The 27,677-nt window shown below is 42.9% G+C and overlaps 1 protein-coding gene across 1 annotated transcript in view; it reads right to left on the bottom strand.

Moving 5' to 3' along the window:
• Window positions 1–3,523: 3,523 nt before the first annotated feature.
• lrrfip2 (leucine rich repeat (in FLII) interacting protein 2) overlaps window positions 3,524–27,677 on the bottom strand; it is a 202,492-nt gene continuing 178,338 nt past the window's right edge. Inside the window, exons 22-26 of the mRNA XM_078539775.1 lie at window positions 27,620–27,669; window positions 16,431–16,551; window positions 8,837–8,916; window positions 5,962–6,066; window positions 3,524–4,651 (exon numbers count right to left, since the gene is read on the bottom strand). Coding sequence (XP_078395901.1) covers window positions 4,541–4,651; window positions 5,962–6,066; window positions 8,837–8,916; window positions 16,431–16,551; window positions 27,620–27,669 — 467 coding nt within the window. The 3' untranslated portion in view covers window positions 3,524–4,540. The remainder of the gene's footprint in view (window positions 4,652–5,961; window positions 6,067–8,836; window positions 8,917–16,430; window positions 16,552–27,619; window positions 27,670–27,677) is intronic.

Genomic DNA, 27,677 nt, shown 5'->3' with positions numbered 1-27,677 from the left:
CCAAGCTGTTCTCATAGAGCTACAACAATAGCATCTATCCAACTAGGCGGAAAATTGTCTAGGTATGTTCTGTCCACAAAAAGAATGCCAAATCTAATCAGGTCAATTATCATTCCATCATTCTACTCTCTGTCATCAGCTAAATGATGGAAGGTGTTATTTATAGTGCTATCAAGTGGCAACATCTCCCCCAACAGTGCCTTCCAAATCTGCAAACTCTACCACCTTGAAAAACAAGGACAGTAGGTGCAGGCGAACATCATTTCAAGTTCTCCTTCAAGCCACAAACCATCCTGACTTGGAACTAATTAATTGTTTCTGGGTCAATATCCTGGAACTCCCTATCTAACAGCACTATATGTACCTGCAATAGTACACAAAGGTAGCTCACCACCAACTTTTCAAGAGCAATTAAGGATGGGCAATAAATGCTGGCCTTGCCAATGACACCTAGATTCAATGAACAAATAACAAACACGTACATATGACCTCTAGTTTTCACCTCCCTCCCCCATCCCCACCCCTATTTCCGTTTCTTCCCCCTCCCTTTTGTTTTTTCCAATAATTTATATAGATTTTTCTTTTCCCACCTATTTCCATTATTTTTAATCTATAATACCCTGTCAGTCCTTCCACCCCACCCCCACTAGAGCTGTACTTTGAGTGTCCTGCCATCCATTCTTAATTAACACATTCTCTTAGATAATATCACCACCTTTAACACCTCCCTGTTCCTTTGTCTGTAACATCTTTTGATTATCTGCTCCTTTCACTGCTTGCTTGTCCCTACAACCATCACCCCACCCCAACCCCACGACCTTAAATCAGCTTATATTTCACCCCTCTCCTAACTTCACTCAGTTCTGCTGAAGGGTCATGAGGACTTGAAACGTCAACTCTTCTCTTCTCCGCCGATGCTGCCAGACCTGCTGAGTTTTTCCAGGTAATTCTGTTTTTGTTGTGGTCTATCTAATATTTGATACAAGTCTAACATAACTCCTCTACTTTTCAGTGATAGTTAACCAAACATACAACAAATGAACCGCAGCGTTTAATTTTTTTTTCAAAAGGCCTATTAACCTGCATCAGTACTTTAAGTGATTTGTATACCTGTACCCCCTTGATTCCTCTACTCTATTCACTCTGCACCCCCAAGCAGTATGAGGCTGCCCTATTCTTCCCATCAAATTCTACCAGCTCATGCAGGCAAGTGGAGAGTACTCCATCACACTCCTGACTTGTGCCTTGTAGTTGGTGGACATGCTCTGGTAAATTAGGAGGTGAATTACCTACTGCAGAATTCCCAACTTCTGACCTGTTCATGTAGTCACAGTATTTTTACGGCCAATCCAGTTCAGCTTCAGGTCAATGGTAATCACCTCACGCCGCAGCCCCCCCCCCCCCACCCCAGGATGTTTATTGTGGGGGAAATTAAGTGATGGTAATCGCTGAATATCAAGGGGAGATGGTTAAATTCTCTCTTGTTGGAAATTGCCTAGCACTTGTGTAGTGTGAATGTAACTTGACACTTATTAGCCCAAACCTAAATGATGTCCAGGTCATACAACATGAGAACTGCTTCATTTTCTGATAAGTTGTGGATGGAACTGAACACTGCCATCAGCAAGCATCTCCATTTCTGACATTATGATGGAGGGAAGGTTATTGATGAAGCAGTTGAAGATAGCTGGGCCTAGGTCACTGCTTGGAGGAACTACTGCAACGAGGTCCTTCCTTTGTGCTGCATACAACGGAAGGTTTTGTCCTGATTCCCATCAACTTCAATTTTACTAGGACTCCTTGATGCCACACTTGACCGAGTGCCTCTCTGCTGTCAAAAACAGTCACTATCACCTCACCACTGGAATGCAACTCTTTCGTCCATGTTTGAACGAAGGCTTGAATAAGGCATGGCACCGAATGTTCCTGGCAGTCTGCATTTGTCCAGTTTTTGTGGACAGCACATACCTGGGCAATTTTCCACATTGGCAGGTAGATGCCAGTGCTGTAGCTGTACTGGAACTGCTTAGTTAGGGCACGGCTAGTTCTAAGGCACAAGTCTTCAGCATTACAAACGAAATGTTGTTAGGGCCCATAACCTTTTTGGAAATATAGCACTCGCTGTTTTTTGATATGACATGAAGGGAAGTCAAATCGGCTGAAAGACTGGCATCTAGATGGCAGAGACCTCAGGAGGAGGCCTAGATAGATCATATAATTTGCTCTCATGAGCCATGCCTCAGTTGGTAGTACTCTGGCCTCTGATCCAGAATATTGTGGGTTCATAGTCCCAATCCAGTACTTCAACATAAAAGCCAAAACTGACAGTCCAGCATAGTACTGAGGGAGTGCTGCACTGTCAGAGTGCCATTTTTCAGATGAAATATTGAACTGAGGCCTTATCTGCCATCTCAGGTGAATGCAAAAGATCACATGGCACGATTTTGATATGATCCATTGGTTAGAGAATCACTTAGCTCTATCAATAGCATATTAGCATGCATTTAAGTTTTGTACTGCAGCTTCACTAAATTGGCAACTCATTTTTAGGTATGCCTGGTGCTGCTCCTGGTAGCTCCTCTACACACCTCATGGAATCAGGGTTGGTCCCCGAGCTCGATGGTAATGGTAGAGAGGGATATGTCAGGCCACAAGGTTACAGAATGTGGTTAACTGTATTCCTCTCCACAGATGCTGTCAGACCTGCTGAGTTTTTCCAGGTATTTTTGTTTTTGTTGTGGTTGAATACAATTCTGCTGCTGCTGATGGCCACAGTATCTCATGGATGCCCAGGTCTGAGCTGCACTATCTGCTCCGAATTTCTCTCATCACATCAAGAGGGTATGCTCAATGTGAAGACAGGATTTAATCTCCACATGGATTGTGCAGTGATCACTCTTACCAATAGTGCCGTGGACAAATGCATCTGCGACCGGTAGATTTTCAAGGACAAGGTCATGTAGGTTTTGTATTGTCTTTCTCAATCATCATTTTAAGCTTTATTACATTACCTTTGTTATTGCCTAGATGCTCCTAGATGTATCTTGCCTAGATATGTCTCATCAATGGGTTCCTTTCCCATTGTTAGATGTAGCAGTGATTTCTCTCGTTAGGCCTCATGCTCTGGGTAACATCGGAGTCCTGTACACACTGCAAAAACTGTTCCCGTTTCCCTACCACTTATTACCAGTTTACCAGGGGTATTTGAAATACTTTTCACTTTCAACATACTGTCTCATATTGTCCAGGGAAGGCAATTGGAGGAACATTAGCCCTGACATATCTGGCAGGACTGGCCCTCAGCTCCAACACTCATCACTTGTGCAAAGCTATAAAGTTAATCAGGCTAATTTAGCGACTGACCTGTTAAAATTCTTTCTTCATTCAACCTCTTTTCTAAAAATTTAAGTGATTGGCTGGGCAAATGTTGAAGATGCTATTCTAAGATGACTTCATGCAGCCAACAAACTATATAGCTATGTGCTTCTACTACTTGAAGACAGAGATTCAGCAATCACAAAAATAAAATTCTGTGGTGTCATTATATAAAGTGCCCACAGTTTCATTTATTGTCAAAACCCCCATTCACAAGCCTGTTTTTTACAGAAAGACCAAATCCTTATACACAAGCAACACAAGTAATACTCTGAAGATGCAGTCCAATATTTTATATAGCAAAGGAAACAATTCTTTCCATTTGTTATTTTTTTAACTCCATGAAGTGAGGAGCAGCAGAGATGCCTAGATCATGTGTTGTTCTAAAGCTAAACTGCAGGGACGTTTTCAAAACTTATCAGTCTTATCTACAATCCATTTCTTTACTCGATTAAGTTGTATATAATACAAAAGACAATTTGAAGTTGTATTTTTGATGAAAAAATTATGTATGTCACTTTTGGCAGATAAATGTTTTAGAAATTTACCCACTCTTTTTAAAATACATCAATTACAATATTTTAGACCGAATGATTGGTCCATAAATTTTGTTGAATGAATAACCAAATCAAGATAATCTCCATCGCACCACGTGAAAGGCACTTGAAGCGGGGATTCCTGCATTGCGAGGTGCACAGAATTATTGGCAAACGAGAGCAGTTAGATTTTCAAAAGGGACTTGCGAGGTTATCTTGTGTATCAGTTCCGTTCACGCAGTCATTCAAGGTCTTTAAGCAACCAGTATAATTTCTAAGCAGCAGAAAGGTTTATGTAAATCAATTTGGCGTATTAAAGCCATGAACAATCAAATCTATTTGTATTTACCTGCTAAATCACTCATAAGTACACAACTCATTTCAAAGGCTATTAACCCACTGAGCTAAACAGGCAATACAATTCACAATTATCAAACATGTAGACATTAGACAATGCCATAATTCTCTCATAAATTACAAAATCTTTACGCCAACATTTATAAAACTGAAGCCTTAATAAAGGACATCTTTCAGTGTTTGAAAGTGGTTGCACCAATGGAAAAGGTCTATAAATTGTGATGCATTGAAGTTCTGCTTGTTATAGATACAGTACACTGACTCTTCCATCTTTACTGCTGAGACAGTAGCGCATTTCTGTTGGCCTTCATCTTCTCTAACCGCTTCATCAAGTGGTTATTGGTCATTTCCATCTCCTCATTCTTATCCAATGCTGATCGTAACTGAGGAAGGATTAAAAACACTTGGTAATTATCAATAAGCTAACACAAACACTCAGAAAAATAACTAGATGTTTAACTCCAGTTTAAAAACTTCACATTAAATGTCCACAACTAGAAGTGCAGCTAAGGAAAATTACACCAGGTTATTTTACATTCTGATCCAAATGCAAAAAGCACACCTAATTGTAAACATCAAATTGCAATATGTTTAACAGCCACAAATCAAAAGTCACCAGCTTTAGCTGGAGCTGTGTATAGTTCCAATTGCCTTAAATAATTCACAACTACAATGTTGAAGATGGATTCACTTCTCATATCTTGGAAAAGCAATGTTTTCTAGACCGACCAAAATGCCTTTGATTTTCACATGCGGGTACACAGTTCAAATGAAGTGAGATCAGAGACAGAGGCAATTAGATTGTATGAAGAGACATAATTCAGTCCCCTTTCTCTTTAGTTTTACAAGTTACTTTGATATTATTTATAGTTAATTAGAAAGACTTATGGCATTGTAGAAAGCAAAGAAGTAGAATCAGGTGGAGCATAGGAATTCCTCCACAATTCAAGTTAAGGAGCCGGGAGATACAAATCTAAGGCACTACAATACCACTACTAGGAAGATGGTGTAATTACAGCATGCCAATCTTGTATATCATAAATATGGATATAGAAATTTATAATATGAAAAAAGTGACAGAAACGCACATAGTAAGGTTTTGTAGTTAGGAAGCTTGTGTAGTTAAGGGGTGTGTCCAAGCAAGATTTGTTTAATTAAGTATTTCAAAGCCTTGATCAGTCTTAGCAGCCTGGAGGGGACTGTAAGGAAATTTAAAATAAGAAATCAATCATTTTTCTCTTGACAATGTAATACAGAACTGAAAATGGAAATGAAAAATAAATATCCTAGTAAGAAAAGCCAATCCAATCAATTGTGTGTTTTGCAGGGGGTCTTGGGGTTGAGCAAAAGTGATGTTAAAACACTGTACATAAATTATTTTTAAAATATTTTAAGAACTGAACAATGTATTGGAAATGATATTCAAATAGTGCACGATTATAACATTTAGAGCAACAATTGAGCAGGTAACATTAGAACAGCAGAGAAGCAAATATAAATGAGGAGGGTAAAATGTGTTAAGTCAAAAGAATGGGAGACACCGCTTGGGCAAAGAGAAGTCCATTTAGCCCACGGTATCTATGTTGGATCTCAAAGAGCTTTTCATTTAGTTCCCAGACAGAATGGCTTGAAAGTACAACTTATTTCTGTAACTCAGAACAACATAGCAGCATTTAGTAAGCATTCTGCATACCTCTCGCTGCAGCCTCCTCTTTTCTGCTTTTAGCTCATCCTCTATTTTTTCTGAGTTTTCTGATGCTGTTTTATAACGAAGCACCTGTCCTTCGAGTCTGACAACCTGAAAATTCATATACAAAATAAAAGCTATAATAGTGCTGCCAGGGCAAACTGCAGGAAGATATTTCCACAGAATTATCTAATATATATATGTAATTTGGATGAACTAGCGTTTGTTATATCCACACAACTCAAAACTATTCAAGGATCAAAGGTTTATTTATAATTCAATGTTTTGGATAATCCTCCAAATATATAAATTGTTAGCCAATGGAGGGAAATACTTAGGCCCAAGTTTGAGAATGTGATGCCCAAGTCACTGCAGTTTCAGATGCTGCAAGTTTCCTTATTTGATGAATCCAAAAAAAGGATATTTCTATGGCAAATACAGGAAATCATCAAAATTGGATATTACGTACATTTTATTCAAAAATTGCATTGCACGCCGAGCAAATGTGGTCCAGTAAATTAGGGGATGCATAGCATACATATCTGACAGCAGTTACTACGCACTTGACTCCTTGAAAATTTGAAATAACAGTTATTGATGAACAAATCTGCATTGATATACTACATTTCACAACCCCAGGATGTCCCAAAACACTTCATAACCAATGAAGTGCTTTTGAAGTATCATAATTTATGCATCAGTCTTGACTCAGTGGTAGCACACATGCCTCAGAGTCAAAAGCTCCGTTTCAGAGACTTGAGCAGATAATCTGTGCATTACTGTGGGAATGCTGTGGAGTTCCCATTTGTCATCTCAGTTGGTGTTAAAGATCCCAGTACGAAAAAAAATGCAGGGGAGTTCATTTCATGTCCTGGCCAACACTTAACCCTCAAACACACACAAAAAAGATCATCTGGTCATTTATTTCAATGTTATTTATGGGAGTTGGCTGTGAGCAAATTCACTGCCGTGTTTCCTACGTTACAACAATGACTGCACTTTAAAAGCACTGCATTGACTGTGAAGTGCTTTTGGGTGTCCTAAGATCATGAAAGGTTCTAGTTAAATGCAAATCTTTTTCTTTCTTTTCAGTGCAAAACAGTGACAGTCAATTTGCAAGGTCCCACAAACAGCAGTGAGTTAAATGACCAATTATGACCAATAAATGACATTTTAAACAGTGTTGTTGGCCATGACACCAAGTGAACTCATCTGCTCTTCAGTGAACTTTTACACCCACCTGTAAAAAGACAGGATCTTGGTTTAATGGCTCAACCAAAAACTCCCCCCAACACAGTGCAACACTGTGGTGTCAGTACAGATGTACTCAAGTTTCTGGAGTGGGGCGTTAACCCATGACCTATGATTTAGAGGTAAGCGTGCAACCACTGAAACCCAGCTGATAGCTTGAAAGTTTCAGACTCACCTCCCTCCAATAAATATTCAATACAATTACACAACAAAGCACTGTATCTATTTTGTATGCATGATGGAAAAATAACCAGTTCTTTGAAAAGTTGAGATCTTAAGCACAGCCAACTGGTGGTATAACAAGGTCTCAGCACACTGATTCTCTCTATAGCTGGGAGGTGGGGAGGGAAAGATTTCCTCTGCTTGCTATTTCACAAGTATGTTTTTTGAATTTAAATTTACAATTGATCTACTTTTAAGAAACAGCATGGCAGGTTTCTACATCCCAGCTGGGCCATGAGGAGTGTTGCATGAAAGCAAGATCTTTTGCCAAAAGAGATGAATGAATCTACATTTCTCTCAGACATCTCCCAATGATCAGCTGCAGGACGGCTTTGATAGAAGCCTGCCTGTCTTCTCCGGTGGAAGAAACAGGGGCACTTAAAAGAAGGGGTGTCCAAGTTTTTGTCTTCATGGCCCATGGAGACTTGGGGGAGACACGTAAAAGTTTAATCCATCATCCCATGTGCCTTAGGAACCTGGTTATATCATTAAGGGTTTATCCATTAATGAGGCAATAGCCCTTTCCAAACAAGCAGGTCCAGAAAACTCAAAGATTCAATTAAGGAATAAACATATAAATAACATTAAGTTTGGATCTTCAAGAATGAGGGAATGTATGTGGCCCCAAAATAGAAATCCCCTTACCTTAAGGGTGGGGTGGCAATAAGGAACAAAAATTCAAGTTGAAAAACAAAACGTGATAATTAATACAGGACAATTTTAACATTGGACATGCATACATTTAAAATATCATACACATATGCATATACAGCCCTCCCTTATCTTCAGTTGAGATCAGCTACTGCAACACAGATGAGAAGCTGGATCTTTCTGGTCTGTAGGTCTCTGTACTACACGGCATAGTACTCAGTGAATAATCAAGAAGTAAGTAGATATCTTGTTTTTTACAATTATACATAATTTTAACCTGGCCTGTGCTGAAACAAGTTTCAAAGAACTTACTGCCACCACACTTGAGCAAAAATGATATTAGTCTTACCTCAGTCAGTTGCATCTTCAACCTCAGACACTAAATAGATTTCTGCGGACACCAGCATAAATTGGTGACACTTCTATTTTTGTTTTAATTTACTAAGTCTCCCATAGAATTACTCTCAGTATGTTAGTGGAGCCAAAAAGCAATACCGTAGCCACAATTTGCAACTACAGCATCACCAGTTTATATGGCAATGTTCATTAGTTATCATTGTAAATATTTTAACATTAAGTGTTGTATCAAAAGCAAAATTAAAATGCTGACAACAGGAGTGAAGTTTGTATATTTGTGAAAATATAGGCATACAATATATTGATTATACATATAAAAAATAAACATTTGTGCACATTTACAAGAATAAAATTTAGATTGTCAGCATTACAAAATGTCTACTGTATGAAAGGTACTTACATTTTGTTCAGCAGTGGCAAAGTCCTGTTCTGCCTTAGACAGTTTAAACTTGTACTCACTCAACTGCCTGTTTACATCTCCTGAAAGAAAATACAGAGTGAGGAGATAGAACACAAAACAACTCAAAAGCACAGCATTGTATAATTAGAACTCAACATGGTTTTACGAAAGAGAAATCCTGCTTGACAATTTTATTAGAATTTTTGAGGATGTAACTAGCAGGGTAGATAAAGGGGAACCAGAAGATGTAATATATTTTGCCTGCAAAAGGCATTCGATAAAGTGCCACACAATAAGTTAATACAATGTCATTTCAATTCACCATCTTGCTCTCATGCTTACATTGCTGTCCTCAGCCTGCTGCAATGTTCCAATGAAGCCTAACGCAAACTGGAAGAACAGCAGCTCATCTGCCAATTCATCAAGGAACCCTGGCAAAATTGAAGTCGATGGGAATCAGGGGAAAGCTCTCCACTGGTTGGAAAGCACAAAGGAAGATAAGACATTCGTGGCTGTCGGGTGGTGAATCATCTCAGTTGCGGGACATCACTGCAGGAGTTCCTCAGAGTAGTGTTCTAGGCCCAACCATCTTCAGGTGCTTCATCAATGACCTACCTACCATCATAAGGTCAGAGTGCGGATGATTGCACAATGTTCAGCGTCATTCGAGACTCCTCAGATACCATAGCAGTTTGTGTCCACATGTAGCAAGACTTGGACAATGTTCAAACTTGGACTGATAAATGGCAAGTAACATTTATGCCACACAAGTGCCAGGCAATGACCATCTCCAACAAGAGAGAATCTAACCATCTCCCCATGACATTCAATGGCATTACCATCACTGAATCTCCCACTATCAACATCCTGGTGGTTACCATTGACCAGAAACGGAATTGGACCAGCCATATAAATACCGTGGCTACAAGAGCAGGTCAAAGGCTGGGAATTCTGCAAAGTAACTCACCTCCTGAGTTCCCAAAGCCAGTTGACGATCTACAAGGCACAAGTCAGACACGCGATGGAATGCTCCCCACTTGACTGGATGAGTACAGCTCCAACAGCCAAGATGCTCAACGCCATCCTGGAAAAAGCAGCCGCTTGTTTTTAACCCTATCCATCGCTGATGCAAAGGAGCAGCAACTCACCAATGCTGCTTCGACCCCATCTTCGAACCTGTGACCCCTACCACCTGCAAGTTCCCCTCCAAGCCACACACCATCCTGACTTGGAACTATCATTCCTTCACTGTCGCTGAGTCAAAATGCTGGAACTCCCTTCTTAACAGGGCTGTGGGTGTTATCCTACAGCACATGGGCTGCAGTGGTTCAAGAAGGTAGCTCACCACCATCTTTGCAAGGGCAATTACGAACATAAAAAATAGGAGCAGAAGTAGGCCATTTGGCCCCTCGAGCCTGCTCAGTCATTCAATAAAATCATATCTGATCTATTTTGTGTTTAGAATTCCACATTCCCACCTACCTCCTATAACCTTTGATCCCCTTACCTTTCAAGAATCTATCATGAAGATATTCAAGACCTCGCCTCCACCACTTTCTGAGGCAGAGTTCCAAAGTCACACAACCTTCTAAGAGAAAAAAAATTCTCCTCATCTGTCCTAAAAGGGCAATGCCTAATTTTAAAACAGTGCCCCCTAGTTCTAGACTCATCCACAGGAGGAAGCATCCTTTCCACATCCACCTTGTCAAGACTGTTCAGGATCTTATATACTTCAGTCAAGTCACCCCTCACTCTTCTAAACTCCAGTGGAGGCAGGCCCAGTCTCTCTAGCCTTTTCTCATAAGGCAACCCGCTCATTCCAGATATCAATCTAGTAAACCTCCTCTCAGCCACCTCCAATACATTTATATCCTTCCTTAAATAAGGAGATCAAAACTGCACACAATATTTGAGATGCGGTCTCTCCAATGCCCTGTATAACCAAAGCATAACATTCTTTTATGTTCAATTCCTCTCGTAATAAAGGATATCATTCCATTCGCCTTCTTAATTACTTGCTGTACCTGCATGCTAACTTTTTGTGACTCAGGCACTAGAACACTTAGATCCTTCAGCACCTCAGAACTGTGCAGCCGTTCTCCATTTAAGTAATACTCTGCTTTTTTATTCTTCCTGCCAAAGTGAACAACTTCACATTTTCCTACATTATTTTCCATCTGCCAGATTTTTTGCCACTCAATCAACCTGTCTATATCTGTCTGCAACCTCCTTATGTCCTCTTAACAACATACTTTCCTACCTATCTTTCTGTCATCTGCAAATTTAGCTACCATGCCTTCACTCACCTCACCTTAGTCATTGATATAAATTGTAAAAAGTTGAGGCCCAGCATAGACCCCTGCAGGACTCCATTCGTCACATCCTGCCCATCAGAAAAAAACCCATTTATGCATACTCTGCTTTCTGCCAGCCAGCCAATCTTCTATCCATGCTAATATGTTGCCCTCTAAACCATGAGCTTTTATTTTTTGCAATAATCTTTGACGTGGCACCTTATCAAATGCATGTTACTACTTCAAAGAACTGCAATAAGTTAGTTAAACATAGAACCATAGAAAAGTTACAGCATAGAAGGAGGCCATTCGGCCCATCTTGTCCATGCCAGCCCGAGGACACCCAGGTGCCCTTTCTAATCCCACCTTCCTGCACCCAACCCATAGCCCTGCAGCTTACAGAACTTAAGGTGGGGATCCAGGTACTTTTTAAAAGAGTTTAGAATTTCTGCCTCTACCACCAACTTGGGCAGCGATTTCCAGACACCCACTACCCCCTGCGTAAAAAAATTCTTCCTCATGTCCCCCCTACACGTTCTGCCACTTATCTTGAATCTATGTCCCCTGGTTCTAGAATTCTCCACCAAGGGAAACAATTGTATCCTGTCCACTCTATCTATTCCCCTCATAATTTTGTATACCTCAATCAAGTCACCTCTCAGTCTTCTTTGTTCTAAAGAAAACAACCCCAACCTATCCAATCTCCCCTCGTAGCTACACTTTTATAACCCTGGCAACGTTCTTGTAAACCTCCTCTGCACTCTCTCCAAAGCTATTATGTCCTTCCTGTAATGTGGTGACCAGAACTGCACACAATACTCCAGTTGTGGCCTCACCAGTGTTTTATACAATTCAAACATTATATCCTTACTTTTATATTCTATACCTTTGCCAATGAAGGAGAGCAGTCCATATGCCTTCTTTACAACCTTGTCTACATGAACTGCTGCCTTCAGGGACCTGTGTACTTGTACGCCAAGATCTCTCACTCCATCCACCCCTCTTAGTATATTCCCATTTATTGTGTAATCCCTGTAACTGTTTGACCTCCCTAAATGTGTGACCTCACACTTCTCTATGTTAAAATCCATCTGCCACTTTACTGCCCACTCCACCAACCCATCTATATCATTTTGGAGATTATGGCTATCCTCTACACTATCCACTACTCGGCCAATCTTTGTGTCATCTGCAAATTTCCCAATCGTGCCCCTCACGTTCACATCCAAATCTTTAATATATAACACAAACAGCAAGGGTCCCACCACCGAGTCCTGTGGAACACCACTTGAGACAACTCTCCATTCGCAAGGGCATTCATCGACCATTACCCTTTGTTTCCTGTTACAAAGCCAACCTTTTATCTAGGTTGCCACATTACCCTGAATCCCATGGACTTTTACTTTCCTGACCAATCTGCCATGTGGGACCTTGTCAAATGCCTTGCTAAAATCCATGTACACAACATCCACTGTACTACCTTCATCAACCCTTCTTGTCACTTCCTCAAAGAATTCAATCAAATTTGTGAGGCAAGACCTTCCTTTAACAAATCCATGCTGACCATCCCTGACTAGTCCATGCCTTTCCACATGACAGTAAATCCTATCTCTCAGGATTGATTCTACTAATTTGCTCACTACCGATGTAAGACTAACTGGCCTATAATAGTTTGGCATTTCCTTTGATCCCTTTTTAAACAATGGAACTACGTTTGCATTTCTCCAGTCCTCCGGTACCTCCCCTGTATCTAGTGAAGATTGGAATTAATAACCAGGAATATTAAGCTGCCAGTTTTGTCCCTCCTTTAGCCAGGTCTCCGTTATAGCAATGATATCCTGCTGCCATGTGTTTACCTGTGCCCTTAACTCATCTACCTTGTTTGTAATACTCCTTGCATTGAAGTATAAACAGTTTAACCCCATCAATTTCCCTTGCTGGACACTTTTTAAACTTTGCTTCTCCTGTAACTCCATGTCTATCACATCGTCCCTAGCTAATGTTCTACCTCCATTTTTCTGATCTGAATCTGACCTATCTGATCCCACTCCTGGGATCCCATCCCCCTGCCACACTAGTTTAAATACTCCCCAACATAACTAGCAAAAGCCCCCGCAAGGACAATGGTCCCAGATCCGCCTTGGTGCAGCCCGTCTGGTTTGTACAGGTCCCACCTTCCCCAGAACCAGTCCCAGTGCCTCAAGAATCTGAATCCCTCCCAGCTACACCATCTCTCCAGTCATGTGTTCATTTGATCTATCCTCTTATTCCTGCTCTCGCTAGCATGTGGAACTGGGAGTAATCCTGAGATTACTACATTTGAGATCCTGCATTTTAATTTATCTCCTAACTTCCTGTACTGAGCTTGCAGGTCCTCATCCCTTAGTTTACCTATGTTGTTGGTACCAATGTGTACCACAACCACTGGCTGCTTACCTTCCCTCCCCAGAATGTCCTGCAACCGCTCCGTGACATCCTGGACCCTGGCACCAGGGAGGCAACATACCATCCTTGATTCACGTTTGCGGCCACAGAAGTGTCTGTCTGTGCCCCTAACTATTGAACCCCCTATCACTATAGCCCTGCCACTTGTTTTCCTCCCACCCCTCTAAACAGCAGAGCCACCCCGGTGCAGTGAACTTGGCTGTTGCTGCTTTCCACTGAAAGGCCATCCCCCCAACAGTATCCAAAGCGGTATATCTGTTAGAGAGGGGGATAACCACAGGGGACTCCTGCACTACCTTCCCAAGTCTTTTACTGTTCCTGATGGTCACCCATTCCCTTTTTGCCCGTGTAATCTTCACCTGCGGTGTGACCACCTCGCTAAACGTGCGATCCATGACTTGCTCAGCATCGCGGATGCTCCACAGTGAGTCCACCCGCAGCTCCAGCTCCAAAATCCGGTTAGCTAGAAGCTGCATTTGGACACACCTTCCGCACGCATGGTCACCATGGACGCTAGAAGCGTCCCTTATTTCCCACATCCTGCAGGAGGAGCATATCACGGGTCTGAGTTCTCCTGCCATGACGTTCCTCTTGATTAAGCTAGTTACTCTCTTAAAAAATATACTAGCTCGGGGCCTTATTTATGTTAGCTAGGAACCTTGTTTCTTGACTAATTATACTTGTACAGTACATGATTTCTCTTTCACAAAACCATGTTGACTCTTCCCGATTACCTTAAGTCCCCAGCTATAGCCTCCTTAATGATCGATTCTAACACCTTCCCCTTAGGGGCAGGCAATAAATACTGGCCTAACCTGCGATGCCCACAGCCCATGAACAAATAAAAGAATTAGGCATTTTACAACCCTCTGGACTCAAAATTCGGCCTGAGCTTCCGCACAGTGTCAATCTTAGTCGGATTGCCATTGCTCCTACTTTCCCACCTCGAAATCCTTTCGATCTCATCTCGCCTGACCATCCGACTCAGACCGGGCGAGAACTGTGTAACTGGGGTCATGCAGTCTAGGGGTTGGTGGTGGGGGGGGCGCAGTTCAGATAGCCAGGGGGTTGGCGGTGCATTGGGTCAGGCCTGGAAAGGGGTAGCTGGGGATTTGGAGGGTGGAGGGGAGAGGGTGACCTGGGGGTTCAGGGAAGTCCCATTGAGGCGTTGGGTCTGTACAATAGCTAGAAGTGGTTTAAATTATTCTAGCTTTTCCTTGCTAACTATTCCTGTAACACAGTCGGAATCATTCAAAGTTTGCGATTTTAAAACGCATTTTTTGACGGTGGGGGGCAGATAGGTGGTGCCCAATGCATCTTTAGATTATTATATTGCTCAGAAGTTGTAGCCCATTGAGTTAAATAATTTCAGACCATGAACTCTGTCCTCCATTTTGAATTCCCCTTGCCCCCTCAACCTCAACCACCAGTCTGCATCTTTTGTTTTCATGTTTTTGTTTTCAGACAGAGCTGACCTTTATTTGACATCTTATGCTTATCTCCACCTATCACTGGCTCCACTTGTCCCACCCCCCCTTAAACCAGCTTATATTTCACCTCTCTTCTATTTTTACTTAGTTCTGTTGAAGGGTCATTCAGACTCGAAACATTAACTGTGTTCCTCTCCGCAGATGCTGCCAGACCTGCTGAGTTTTTCCAGGTATTTTTGTTTCTGTCTGACCTTTATTCTGCTACTAGCACCTACTCCGTTTTCCTTTTAGTTGTATGACATCTTGGTATTTAATTTCCCCGCCCTCTAACCTAAGGCTGACCTTCTCTTTTGTTCTATCTGACCCCCTCCCCCTTTATCAATAGCATAAAACGCATCACATTTCTATCTCTCTTCAGTTCTGAAGTCATATAAGACTCGAAACATTAATTGTTTCTGTCTCCACAAATGCTGCCAAACCTGAATTTCTCCAGCACTTTATTCTTATTTAAGCAAATGGCATGTTCGCCTTTATTGCATAGGGATTGGAGTACAAGAATAAAGAGGTCTTGCTACAATCGTACGGAGCTTTGATGAAACCAGGAGTGGAATACTGTGCAATTTTGGTCTCCATATTTAAGAAAGGATATATTTGCATTGGAGGCAGTACAGCAAAGGTTCACTTGATTAGTCCCTAGGATGAGAGACTGAATAAGTTGGGTCGATATTCTCTGGAGTTTAGAAGAATGAGAGGTGATCTCATTGAAACATTCAAGATTATAAAGGGGTTTGACAGGGTAGATGCTGAGGTGTTTTGCCTGGCTGGGGAATCTAGAACACGGGGGCACATTTTAAGGATAAGGGACTGATTATTTAGAACTGAGATGAGAATAAATTTCTTCACTGAATGGGTTGCGATTCTTTGAAATTTTCTGCCTTAGAGGCTTGTGGATGCTCCATCATTGAATATATTTAAGGCTGAGATAGACAGATGTTTGGGGTCTCAGAAACTCAAGGTATATAGGGAGCCAGCAGGAAAATGGAGTTGAAGCCCAAGATCAGCCATGATCGTTATGAATGGCTGAGCAGGTTCGACCAGAAGTATGGTCCTCTCCTGCTTCTATTCCTTCTGCTTCTAATGTTCTTACATTAACAGTTTAGCATTTTACTCATCCCAACAAATGTAGTCAACTGGGCAAGGACCCTTTTGCATACATATAGCTCATTGACACTCATTGGTTCAATTGCTTGGGCAAGGAACCAGAAATCTCTAAAGATAGGTGGAACTGTACCCCAGCAAATGTCAGCACCTTCAGATGAGGGAGAGTTGCAGAGAAGCCTGGATAATTAAACATTCAATTACTGATTATCAGGCATAATAGCTTTAAATTCCATGACATGTACATAGAATATGTATTGAACTTACTCTGCATTTCGAGAATTTGTAAATCTGTGCCATTTTCTAGTCGATCAGAATCAGTGAGCACATTCTCAATCTTGGAATTCTTCTGTCGTTCCTCTTCCAATTGCAACTTCAGTTTTCTGATCTACCAAAACAAAGTGGCCAAAGGATAATAAGCTTCAACAGTTGAAACACTGGGAGCACATATTTAGAAAAGGTGGAAAGCAGCATCCAAGTGAGGCACTTAACAGTAACATTTCCCTTATTGAGGGCTGAAAATGTATATCTTATATATGAAGGAAACATGTAAATACTGAAAGCTCCTCTGGGAAACAGATTCAACATTGACCACAGCACCTTCTTCAGTCAGGAGGCTATCCTCTTACAATGAAGAAATGTTAAAAATAATCAATGGCGACTTGTCATTAGCTGGGAAGAATTTTTTTTCCGCAGTATAAGACTGATCTGATTTTTTTCAACACTTCACTTCCCTCTTTGTCTCTATCCCCAGGCAAAACACTGGTGTGCTTATTTCTCTGCTACTGAACTGCTTTTGTAAGCTTGCTGCGATATGGAAACTTATCTATTTTGTAACAAAGAGAGATTTTGAATGAGTGACATACACCCTATGAGTAGGAATTGAATGGTCCTCTGCCAGGATTATAGGGGTGCCTTTAATAATTTTCATGAATGCAAATTTTTCTAAGTACACAAGAGAGCAATTTGTCAACTGTCAAGCAAGTTAGTTATTTTTCCAAAAGCAAAGGAAACATGGATTTCAATTAAAAAAACAAATAAATTATAACACTGATAAGCCACCTCCCCCTGCATGCCCCCACTCACAGGATACTCTTAACCAAGACTCGGGAGAGGTAGGAGGAGCACACAATGCTAATGACTGGGGCCATGCTCTAGGAGGCCCCAGGCTTATTGGCCAAATATCAGTCAATCTGGATTGTCAGTGTTGAAAGCAGCCAATCTTCTACCCCAACTGACAGGCTACTTGGCCAATAATTGCTGTGTTTCTGAACCACACCAATCATTGGCCAAGTATTGTGGTTGACTCTTAAATGCCATCTGAAATGGTCTAGCAAGCCACTCAGTTGTGTCAAACTGCTACAAAGTCTAGAAGGAATGAAACCGGACAGACCGCCCAGCATCAACTTAGGCATCGAAATGACAATGACAAAGACAAAGCAAGCCTCCTCGACCCTGCAAAGTCTTCCTTATGAACAGCTGGGGGCTTGTGCCAAAATTGGGAAAGCAGTCCGACATACCAGTCAAGCAACAGCCTGACAGTCACGGGACATCTCTTACAGTGACAATGTCTCAGTCACCACCATCACCATCTCTGGATATGTCTTGTCCCACCAGCTGGACAGACCCATGAGAGGTGGTGGCATGGTGGTATACAGTCAGGAGGGAATTGTCTTGGGAGTCCTCTACATTGGCTCCAAACCCCATCAAGTCTCAAGGCATCAGGTCAAACGTAGGCAAGGAAATCGCCTGCTGATTACCACATACTGCAACACCTCTCCTCGCATCCGCTGATGAATCAGTACTCCTCCATATTGAACATCAACTGGAAGAAGCACTGAGGGTGGCAAGGGCAGAGACTTCAATGTCCATCACCAAGAGTGACTAGATTGGGTCTGTGGCAGATGCTGAGAGAACCAACAAGAGGGAAAAACCTATTTGATTTCTTCCTTACCAACCAACCTGTCGTAAATGCATCGGTCCAAGACAGTATTGTCAGGTGTTATGATCCAAGCGGAGGCTACCCCTGAACAAGCCTGATCCCAGAGTGGAACCCAGCTTGATAAATCCTAACTTCTTTCTTGTTTGTTTAGATATGTGAAAAGTAGCTACGGAACAGAGGCATAGAAGTCAGCTGATGAATTTTAACAAAGGAATAAAACATTTATTCAACAAGGAAAGATGAACGATATTACAATACTCCTTCACCCACAACCATACATTAACAGATGTATACAGATTTGTAAGGATAACACAAGTCACAAAAGCTATTTTACACTCTAATGTACACAGTAAATACACAATCCATGTAAATCTATGGCACCCTGTGGTCAGACACACCACACTCTGAAACCAGGTGACAGATGCCACCTCAAACAGATGCTATGGATCTCTCCTCAACCACCCCAGATGCTTATCACACTGTGAGCCAACCAGTCTCATTGAATTCCATCCTTCACACGAGGGATTCCAATCTCCACTCTCCAGGACCTTGCCTTGGAACCTTCACCCAAAATGACGTTTCCTCTCAGACGCCTTCTACAAGGGTTCACCTCCAGGGTTTCGAACTCTCCTTCTGATGTCCCTCTTCCCTGGGTCACCACATACACTCAAGTTGCCTTCCATGGACTCTCTCCCTCACCAACTCAGCCTTAACCGTACACCACTGCTTTATATGCCCATAGCAAAGAGTTACAGAACTTCAGTTGTCTCTTTGAACCTTCTTATAAGCTGTTCTCACTTTAAATCTGAAGCTTAGAGCCATTCTCTCTGCCCCTCACTCTTAACTTCACTTAACAGGACCTTTTCCCAGGTTCCTATCCTTTCTTTAACTAGAACGTCTTCTTTGGACTTTCTGTTCTTCCACTCCGCTGGACTTCTGGGGTTTTTCTTGGCTTGGGACTTTTTTGTTCTTTTGGGAGATCTGCAATTCCCTCTCCCAGTGTCCAATCTCTCTGGGTCCTGGCAACTGCTGTTTCTTTAATTCTGTGTGCATGTCTGTGGGAGGAATCTGCTTATGTGGCTCCCTGTTGCTAGGCAACAGCACTGTTCCTACTCCTGTGTTTACTTTCACTTTATAGGGATGTAAACATCTCATTAGAAATGCAAGCAGCATTTTAAAACGAAACTAAAACTCCATTTGACCTTTCTTAACACACATACAGAAATACAAATCAAACTTAAACTTTAAAGCTAAAGCTCATTCCTAAGACCCACAAATACAAATATAACTTACTTAAGCTATCTCTATTTCCTAACACATGACTGAACACTGCACAGTCCTTGTGGTGACAAAGTCCCGCCTTCACATTTGAGGGCCATCATGTTGTGCGGCAATACTACCATGCAAAACGGGATAGATTTTGAACAGATATAGCAGCTCAAAACTAGGCATCCATGAAGCGCTGTAGACCATCAGCAGCAGCAAAATTGTATTTGACCATAATCTGTAACTTCCTGGTCCAGCATAGCCTCCACCCTATCATTCCCATCAAGGGGGATCAACCCTGGTTCAATGAAGAGTGCAGGGAGGCATGCCAGGAGCAGCACCAAGCATACCTAAAAATTAGGTATCAGTCTCATAAAGTTACAACGCAGGGCTATTTGCATGCCAACAGCGGAAGCAGCATGCGATAGACAGAGCTAAGCAATTCCACAATCAATGGATCAGATCTAAGCCCTGCAGTCCAGCCACATCAATTGTGAATGACGGAGGACAACTAAACAACTAACAGGAGGCGGAGGCTCCACAAATATCCCCATTCTCAATGATGGGGGAGCTCAGCACATGAGAGCAAAAGCGAAAGCATTTGCAACCATTTTCAGTCAAAAGTGCCACGTGGATGATACATCTTCACCTCCTCCAGAGGTCCCCCAGCATCACAGATGCTGATCTCAAACCAGTTTGTTTCACTTCATGTAATATCAAGAAAAGGCTGAAGGAACTGGATACTGCAAAGGCAATGGGCCCTGACAATATTCCGCCAATTGTACTCAAGACGTGTGCTCCAGAACTAGCCACACCGCTAGCGAAACTGTTCCAGTACAGCTACAACACTGGCTTCTAGCAGGCAATGTAGAAAATTGCCCTCATACGTCCTGTCCACAAAAAGCAGGACAAATTCAACCTGGCCAATTACCACCCTTTCAGTTTACTCTCGATCATTAGCAGAGTGATGGAAGATGTAATAGACAATGCTATTGAGCAGCACTTACTCAGCAATAGCCTGCTCACTCTGTTTGGGTTCCATCAGGGCCACTCAAGAGGTGAGGTGAGACAGATTCCCGTGACATCAAGGACACATTTGACCGAGCTTGGCAATAAGGAACCCTTGCAAAACTGAAGTCAGCGGAATCAGGGGGAAACCTCCCTACCGGTTGGAGCCATATCTAGCACAAAGAAAGATGGTTGTGGTTGTTGGAAGTCAATCATTTCAGCCCTGGGTCTTTGCTGCAGGAGTTCCTCAGGGTAGTGTCCTAGGCCCAACCATCTTTAGCTGTTTCATCAATGACCTTCCTTCCATCATAAGGTCAGAAGTGGGGATGTTCGCTGATGATTGCACAATGTTCAGCACTATTCGTGACTCCTCAGATACAGAAGCAGTCCATGTCCATATGCAGCAAGAACTGGACAATATTCAGGCTTGGTCTGATAAGTGGCAAGTAACATTCGCCCACTAACAACATCCTGAGGGTTACCATTGACCAGAAACTGAACTAGACCAGCCATATAAATACTGTGGCTACAAGAGCAGGCCAGAGACTGGGAATTCTGCAGCGAGTAATTCACCTCCTGAATCCCCAAAGCCTGTCCACCATCTACGAGGCTCAAGTCAGGCGTGTAATGGAATACTCTCCACTTGCCTGCATGAGTGTAGCTCCAACAACACTTGAAGCTCGATCCAGGGCAAATCATCCAGGCCAAACAGCCCACTTGTTTTTCACCCCATCCACCACGCTCAACATTCACTTCCTCCACCACCGACACACAGTGGCAGCAGTGTGTACCATCTGCAAGATGCACCGCAGCTAGTCACCAAGGCTTCTTTGACAGCATCTTCCAAACCTGACCTGTACCACCTGGAAGGATAAGGGCAGCAGATGCATGGGAACACCACCATCTTCAAGTTCCTCTCCAAGCCACACACAGTCCTGACTCATAACTATATCGCCATTCTTTCACTGTTGCTGGGTCAAAATCCTGGAACTCCCTTCCTAACAACAGTGGGTGTACCTACACCACAACTTTCAGTGATTCACCACCACCTACCTAAAGGCTATTAGGGGTGGGCAATAAATGCTGGTCCAGCCAGCGAAGCCCGCCTCCCATGAACAAATATAAAAGGACATGCCAGATTTCCTAGTCCCTCCTCTCTTGCTTACCTCATGTCAGGACTCGTGTGAGGACTGTTCTGTTTCCGTTTGTTGGAGATTTTTTCACTTCAGACTTGGCTGGAGGCTGCTAGGGCATAAGCTAAGATAAATACCTACTGCCTCAATTTCTACCCCACAGAAGGCTCTTCCCGACCTCCATCCTTGATGATGTGTGGCCCTAAGCTGGGCCCTTCCCAACCCGTTGGCACTCTCTCTCGATAGTGTATGGCCCCTTCCCTGGCTTTTTGCCCAAAATGGGGGAAAAATAAATCACCTCTTCTGTTGTAAATTCTACGCAGCAAACCACTTAATACACTCATATTAGTAGCAGAATTCCACATTAGGTTTTTCAATGTGGACGTGCGAAATTTCACAAGTTGACTTGGATGCAATCAATGACTTACCGGAAATATATGTACTGACTACATCAGTATACGATATTTATAATTAACACCACTGGGCTAGTCTGTTACACTTAACAGAATAAAATATTTACACCAACTTAAAACATTCTCTTTTCAGAAATGGCACATTGTAATGATTGTAAGGATTGTAATGAACTGTTGAACTGACCAAGGAAGTTCACCAGCTAACATTCCCATATAACCTTCAATTAGACTAAACGATCCAAGCTCAAGGACCAGACTCAAGTACATAAGAAAATGTAGTCTATTTTGCACTTCACAACAAAATTATTTTAAAGAAAATAATTCTGCAGGATAGCATCACTTTTAATGCCTACTCCTTGTTGCCCTGGAAAAGCTGGTGGTGGACCTTCTGCTTGAACTGCTGCAGGTACTCCCACACTGCTATTAGGTAATGAGTTTTCAGGATTTTGACACAGCTACAATGAAGGCAGATGATATACACACATCCATTGTACACATATTATATATATTATATTTATATTATATATCTGTTCAATATGATGCATGACTTGGAGAAGAAATGGGAGATGGTGATGTTCCCACGTACCTGCTGTCCTTGGGTGTCATCAAAAAAGCCCTGGCAAGTTGCTGCAGGCCATTGGTTGGAAAATACGCAGTGCAGTCAAGGTGAAGCGGGTGGAGGTTTGAGATGGTTGTTGGACTGTCAATCTAATGGGTTGCTTTGGCCCGATGTTGTTGAGTTTCGAGTGTTGTAGCTCCAATCCACTGCCCTACTCGCATCAGTGGAGGTGAACTGCTCAACTACTTTTTTAAAATTCATTCATGGGATGTGGGCGTTGCTGACGAGGCCAGTATTTATTGTCCATCCCTACTTGCCTTGAGAAGATGGTGATGAGCTGCCTTCTTGAACTGCTGCAGTCCATGTGGTGAAGGTACACCCACAGTGCTGTTAGGGAGTTCCAGAATTTTGACTCAGCAACAGTGAAGGAACAGCTATATGTTTCCAAGTCAGGATGGTGTGGGGCTTGGAGGGGTACTTCCAAGTGGTGGTGGTAGCGTTTGTGGATTTGGGAGGTGCTGTTGAAGTACTCAGACATTTACAGCACAGAAGGAAGCCATTCAGACCATCATGTCCACGCCGGTCAACAGAGGTCTGACTACACTAATCCCATTTTCCAGCGTTTGGCCCATAGCCCTGAAGGCTATAGCAACGCAAGTGAATATCTAAATACTTCTTAAATGTAATGACTGTTTCTGATTCAACCACCCTTTCAGACTGTGAGTTTCAGACTCCCACCACCCTCGGTGAAAAATTTCTCCTCAACTCCCCTTTTAGTTTTCTACCTCTTAACTTAAATCTATGCCCCCTGGTTATTCACCCCCCTTATCCACCCTATCTATGCCCCACATAATTTTACACACCTCTTTCAAGTCCCCTCTCAACTTTCGCTGCTCCAAGGAAAACAACCCCAGCCTACCCAATCTTTCCTCATAGCTCACACCCTCCAGCCCAGGCAGCATCCTGGTAAATCTCCTCTGCACCCTCTCCAGTGCAATCACAACCTTCCTATAATGTGGCGACCAGAACTGCACGCAGTACTCCAGTTGTGGCCTGACCAGTGTTTTATACAGTTCCAGCATAAGCTCCCTGCTCTTGTATTCTATGCCTCGGCTAATGAAGGCAAATATCCCATATACTTTCACATCTACCTTATTTGCCTGCCCTGCTGCCTTCAGGGATCGGTGAATATGCACACCAAGGTCCCTCTGATCTTCAGTACTTCCCAGGGTCCTACTATTCATAGGGTAATCCCTTGCCTAGTTAGCTCTCCCCAAGTGCATTACCTCACACTTTTCCGGGTTGAATTCCATTTGCCACTGCTCTGCCCACCTGACCAGTCCATTGATATCCTCCTGCAGTTTATGGCTATCCTCCTCACTATTTACCACCCTACCAATTTTCATGTCATCTGCGAACTTCTTGATCACACCCCCTACATTTAAGTCCAAATCATTTATGTACACCACAAACAGCAAGGGCCCCGGCACCAAGCCCTACAGAACCACACTGGAAACAGACTTCCAGTCACAGAAACATCCCTCTACCATCGCCCTCTATTCTCTGCCTCTCAGCCAGTTTTGGATCCAACGAGCCACTTTACCTTGGACTCTTACTTTCTTGACCAGTCTGTCATGAGGGACCTTATCAAAAGCCTTGCCAAAGTCCATGTAGACCACATCAAATGCTTTACCCTCATCAACACTTCTGGTTATCTCCTCAAATTTTTCAATCAAATTTGTCAAACATGACCTTCCCTTAACAAATCCATGCTGACCATCCCTGATTAACCCATGTCTCTCCCAAGTGCAGGTATATTCTGTCCTTCAGAATTCCCTGCCACTGAGGTTAGACTGACTGGCCTGTAATTTCCTGGTCTATCCCTTCCTTCCTTTTTCAATAACGGGACAACGTTAGCAGTCCTCCAGTACTCTGGTACCTCACCTGTGGTCAGAGAGGATTTGAAAATTACTGCCAGGGCCCCTGATATCTCTTCGCTTGCCTCCCTCAACAGCCTGGGATACATCTCATTCGGACCTGCTGATTTATCCACCTTTAAGGCTGCTAAACCAGCTAGTACCTCCTCTCTCTCTATGTTAATCTCCTCTAATATTCAACAGTCCTCCAGGGTTCTCTGGACTTGGTTTCCTCCCCCCCACCCCTTTTCTTTTCGGTAACATATACGCCCTGTATTCATGCTATTTCCTCCTTGAATGCCTCCCACTGCTCTGACTCAGTTTTATCTGCAAGTAGCTGCTCCACTTGGGTCAAATCATATCTCATGTTAGTAAAATTAGCCTTTCCCCAGTTTAGAACTTTTATTCCCAGCCCAACCTTATCCTTTTCCATAACTATACTAAATCTAACTGAGTTATGGTCAATATCTCCACAATGCTCCTCTACTGTTATACCTTCCACCTGCCCGTGCTCATTTCCAAATATTAGGTCCAGAGCTGCCCCCTCCCTTGTTGGACTCTATGTACTGGCTAAAATAGTTCTGTTCTCCTGGATGCAATTTAACAATTTTGTTCCCTCCCTACCTTGCACACAAACTATCCCAGTTAATATTTGGGTAGTTAAAATCCCCTACTATTACTGCCTTATCATTCTTACACTTTTCTGAAATTTGACTACATATTTGATCCTCTATCTCTCACTGACTGTTTGGGGGCCTATAGTACATACCCAACAGTGTGTTTGCCCTTTTTGTGTTTTTTACTTCTACCCATGTGGCCTCATTTGATGATCCTTCCAACATATCATCCCTCCTCACTGTTATAATTGATTCCTTGATCAATATTGCTACCGCCCCCCCCCTCCTCTTCTGTCCCCCTCTCTATCTCATCTGAATAACCGAAAATCAGGAATGTTGAGCCTTATTTTAGCCAAGTCTTGGAAATAGCTATGATATCATACTCCCATGTGCCTATCTGTGCCCTTAGCTTGTCAGTCTTATTCCTCAGGCTCCTTGCATTAAAATATATTTCATTTAGCCTTGCTAAACTCATTTCTTTCTTCCTCTACCTTCCAGACTCAATTACTAGCGTTTTAACTTCTAATTCCATCTCCTCTCCCCTCTGAACTACTTTTCAAGGTCCCATCCCCCTGCCAATTTAGTTTAGATCCACCCCAACAGCATTAGCAATCCTCCCTGTGAGGATGTTGGTCCCGTTCCTGTTCAGATGTATCCCGTCCAACTTGTACAGGTCCCACCTCCCCCAGAAACAGTCCAAATGCTCCAAGAATCCAAAGCCCTCCCTCCTGCACCATCCCTCCAGCCACGCATTCATATGCTCTCTCCTTCTGTTTCTATACTCACTACTGCGTGGCACTGGAAGTAATCCGGAGATTACTACCTTTGAAGTCCTGCTTTTCAATTTCCTACCTAACTCCCTGAAGTCTGCTTGCAGGACCTCATTTTCTTCTTATGCCAGTGGTCCGACATGGGCCACGACCTCTGGCTGTTCACCCTCCCCCTTCAGAATGCCCAGCCGCCGTTCCGTAACATCCTTTACCCTGGCACCTGGGGGGGGCAACATACCACCCTGGAGTCACGCCTACTGCCACAGAAGAACCTGTCTACTCCCCTCACTAACTAATCCCCTGCCACTATTGCCCTCCCATACTTCTTCCTCCCCACAAGGAGCTGGACCACCCACAGTGCCATGGCCTTGGCTCTGGTTGGTCTCCACAGAGATACCGTCACTCTCACCATTTTCCAAGGCCTAAAAACAGTTTGCGAGTGAGATGCACTCAGGGGATTCCCTCATTACCTGCCTGGTCCTCTTCTTCTGTCTGGCGGTCACCCATTCCCTCTCCGCTTGCACTTCCTTCAGCTGCGGGATGACCACGTCCTGAAATATGCTATCCGTGAACCTCACAGCCTCACGAATGCACTGTAGTGCCTCCAGCTGCCGCTCAAGCTCCAAAACCAGGAGCTCGAGTTGCTCCAGTCGAAGGCACCTCCTGCACACACGGTCATCCAGGAGCGTCCAGGATTTCCTCCATAGCGCAAGATGTGCAAATCATGGGACTGAGCTCCCCAGGCACATCTTAACTGAATAGAATATGGACCCTTTCTTTTATTTTACCCTTACTCCTACTTGAGCTTCGCCGTTTTAACCTCTCTCCCAAAGTCTCGCTGTTTTATCCTCTCTCTCCCCCTAAGTCTCGTTGTTTTAACCAAGGTGAGACTTGATGAGTTCCCGCAGTGCATGTTGCAGATGGTACACACTGCTGCCACTGTGCGGTGATGATGGAGGGAGTGAATGTTTGTGGATGGGGTGCCAATCAAGTGGGCTACTTTCTCCAGGATGGTGTAAAGCTTCTCGAGTGTTGTTGGAGCTGCACTCACCCAGGCAAGTGGAGAGTATTCCATCACACTCCTGACTTGTGCAGTGTAGATAGTGGACAAGCTTTGGGGAGTCAGGATGAGTTACGTGCCACAGGATTCCCAACCTCTGACCTGCTCTTGTAGCCACAGTATTTATATGGCTAGTCCAGTTCAGTTTCTGGTCAATGTTGACAGTGGGGGGATTCCACGATGGTAATGCCAATGAATGTCAAGGGGCAATGGTTAGATTCTCACTTGTTGGAGATGGTCATTGTCTGGCACTTGTGTGGCACTAATGTTAGTTTGCACTTGTCAGCCCAAGTCGAGATTTATTGATTATGTACTTGAATGGTATTTTGATGAATGTATCAACTTATGAACAACTAATGCACTTCTGAGTAATTCATTGGATGTGAAATGTTTTAGAGTGTTCCAGAGAAACAGGTAGGATATTATACAAATGCAAGACTCTGTTTTTTGTTCTTATTAAAGTGAGCTATGTTGGCACTAGGGAATGGAACTCTGCCCATTTCAGGCAGCAAGTGTGAGCATCAAGCAGGACCAGATCAGATATAGCAAAGCTATGCACAAAATAAATCTTTCTTTACTGTGTCCCAATAGCATATTGAGCTAACATTGCATTCCCTCCCACATCACCCATTCCCTAGCTTCTGATGGCAGTGCCAATCTATGCCCAGTTGGGTCTGCACTTAGCCACAAAGGCCACTGGGAACAAGTCTTTCTTTCGAACACTGCAAGATTTTTTCTGATTGCATTTTGCTTTCTTCCCCAAGTTTATTACCTGTGCAAGTAATTCTTCCTTTTCATCAGCCAGTTTCTTTAGCCGCACATCTATAATA

Source organism: Cetorhinus maximus, chromosome 4 (genome assembly GCF_964194155.1).
Source record: "Cetorhinus maximus chromosome 4, sCetMax3.hap1.1, whole genome shotgun sequence".
Lineage (NCBI taxonomy): Eukaryota > Metazoa > Chordata > Chondrichthyes > Lamniformes > Cetorhinidae > Cetorhinus > Cetorhinus maximus.
Note: the sequence above shows the minus strand (reverse complement) of the source record. Positions and strands in the feature narration are given on the sequence as shown.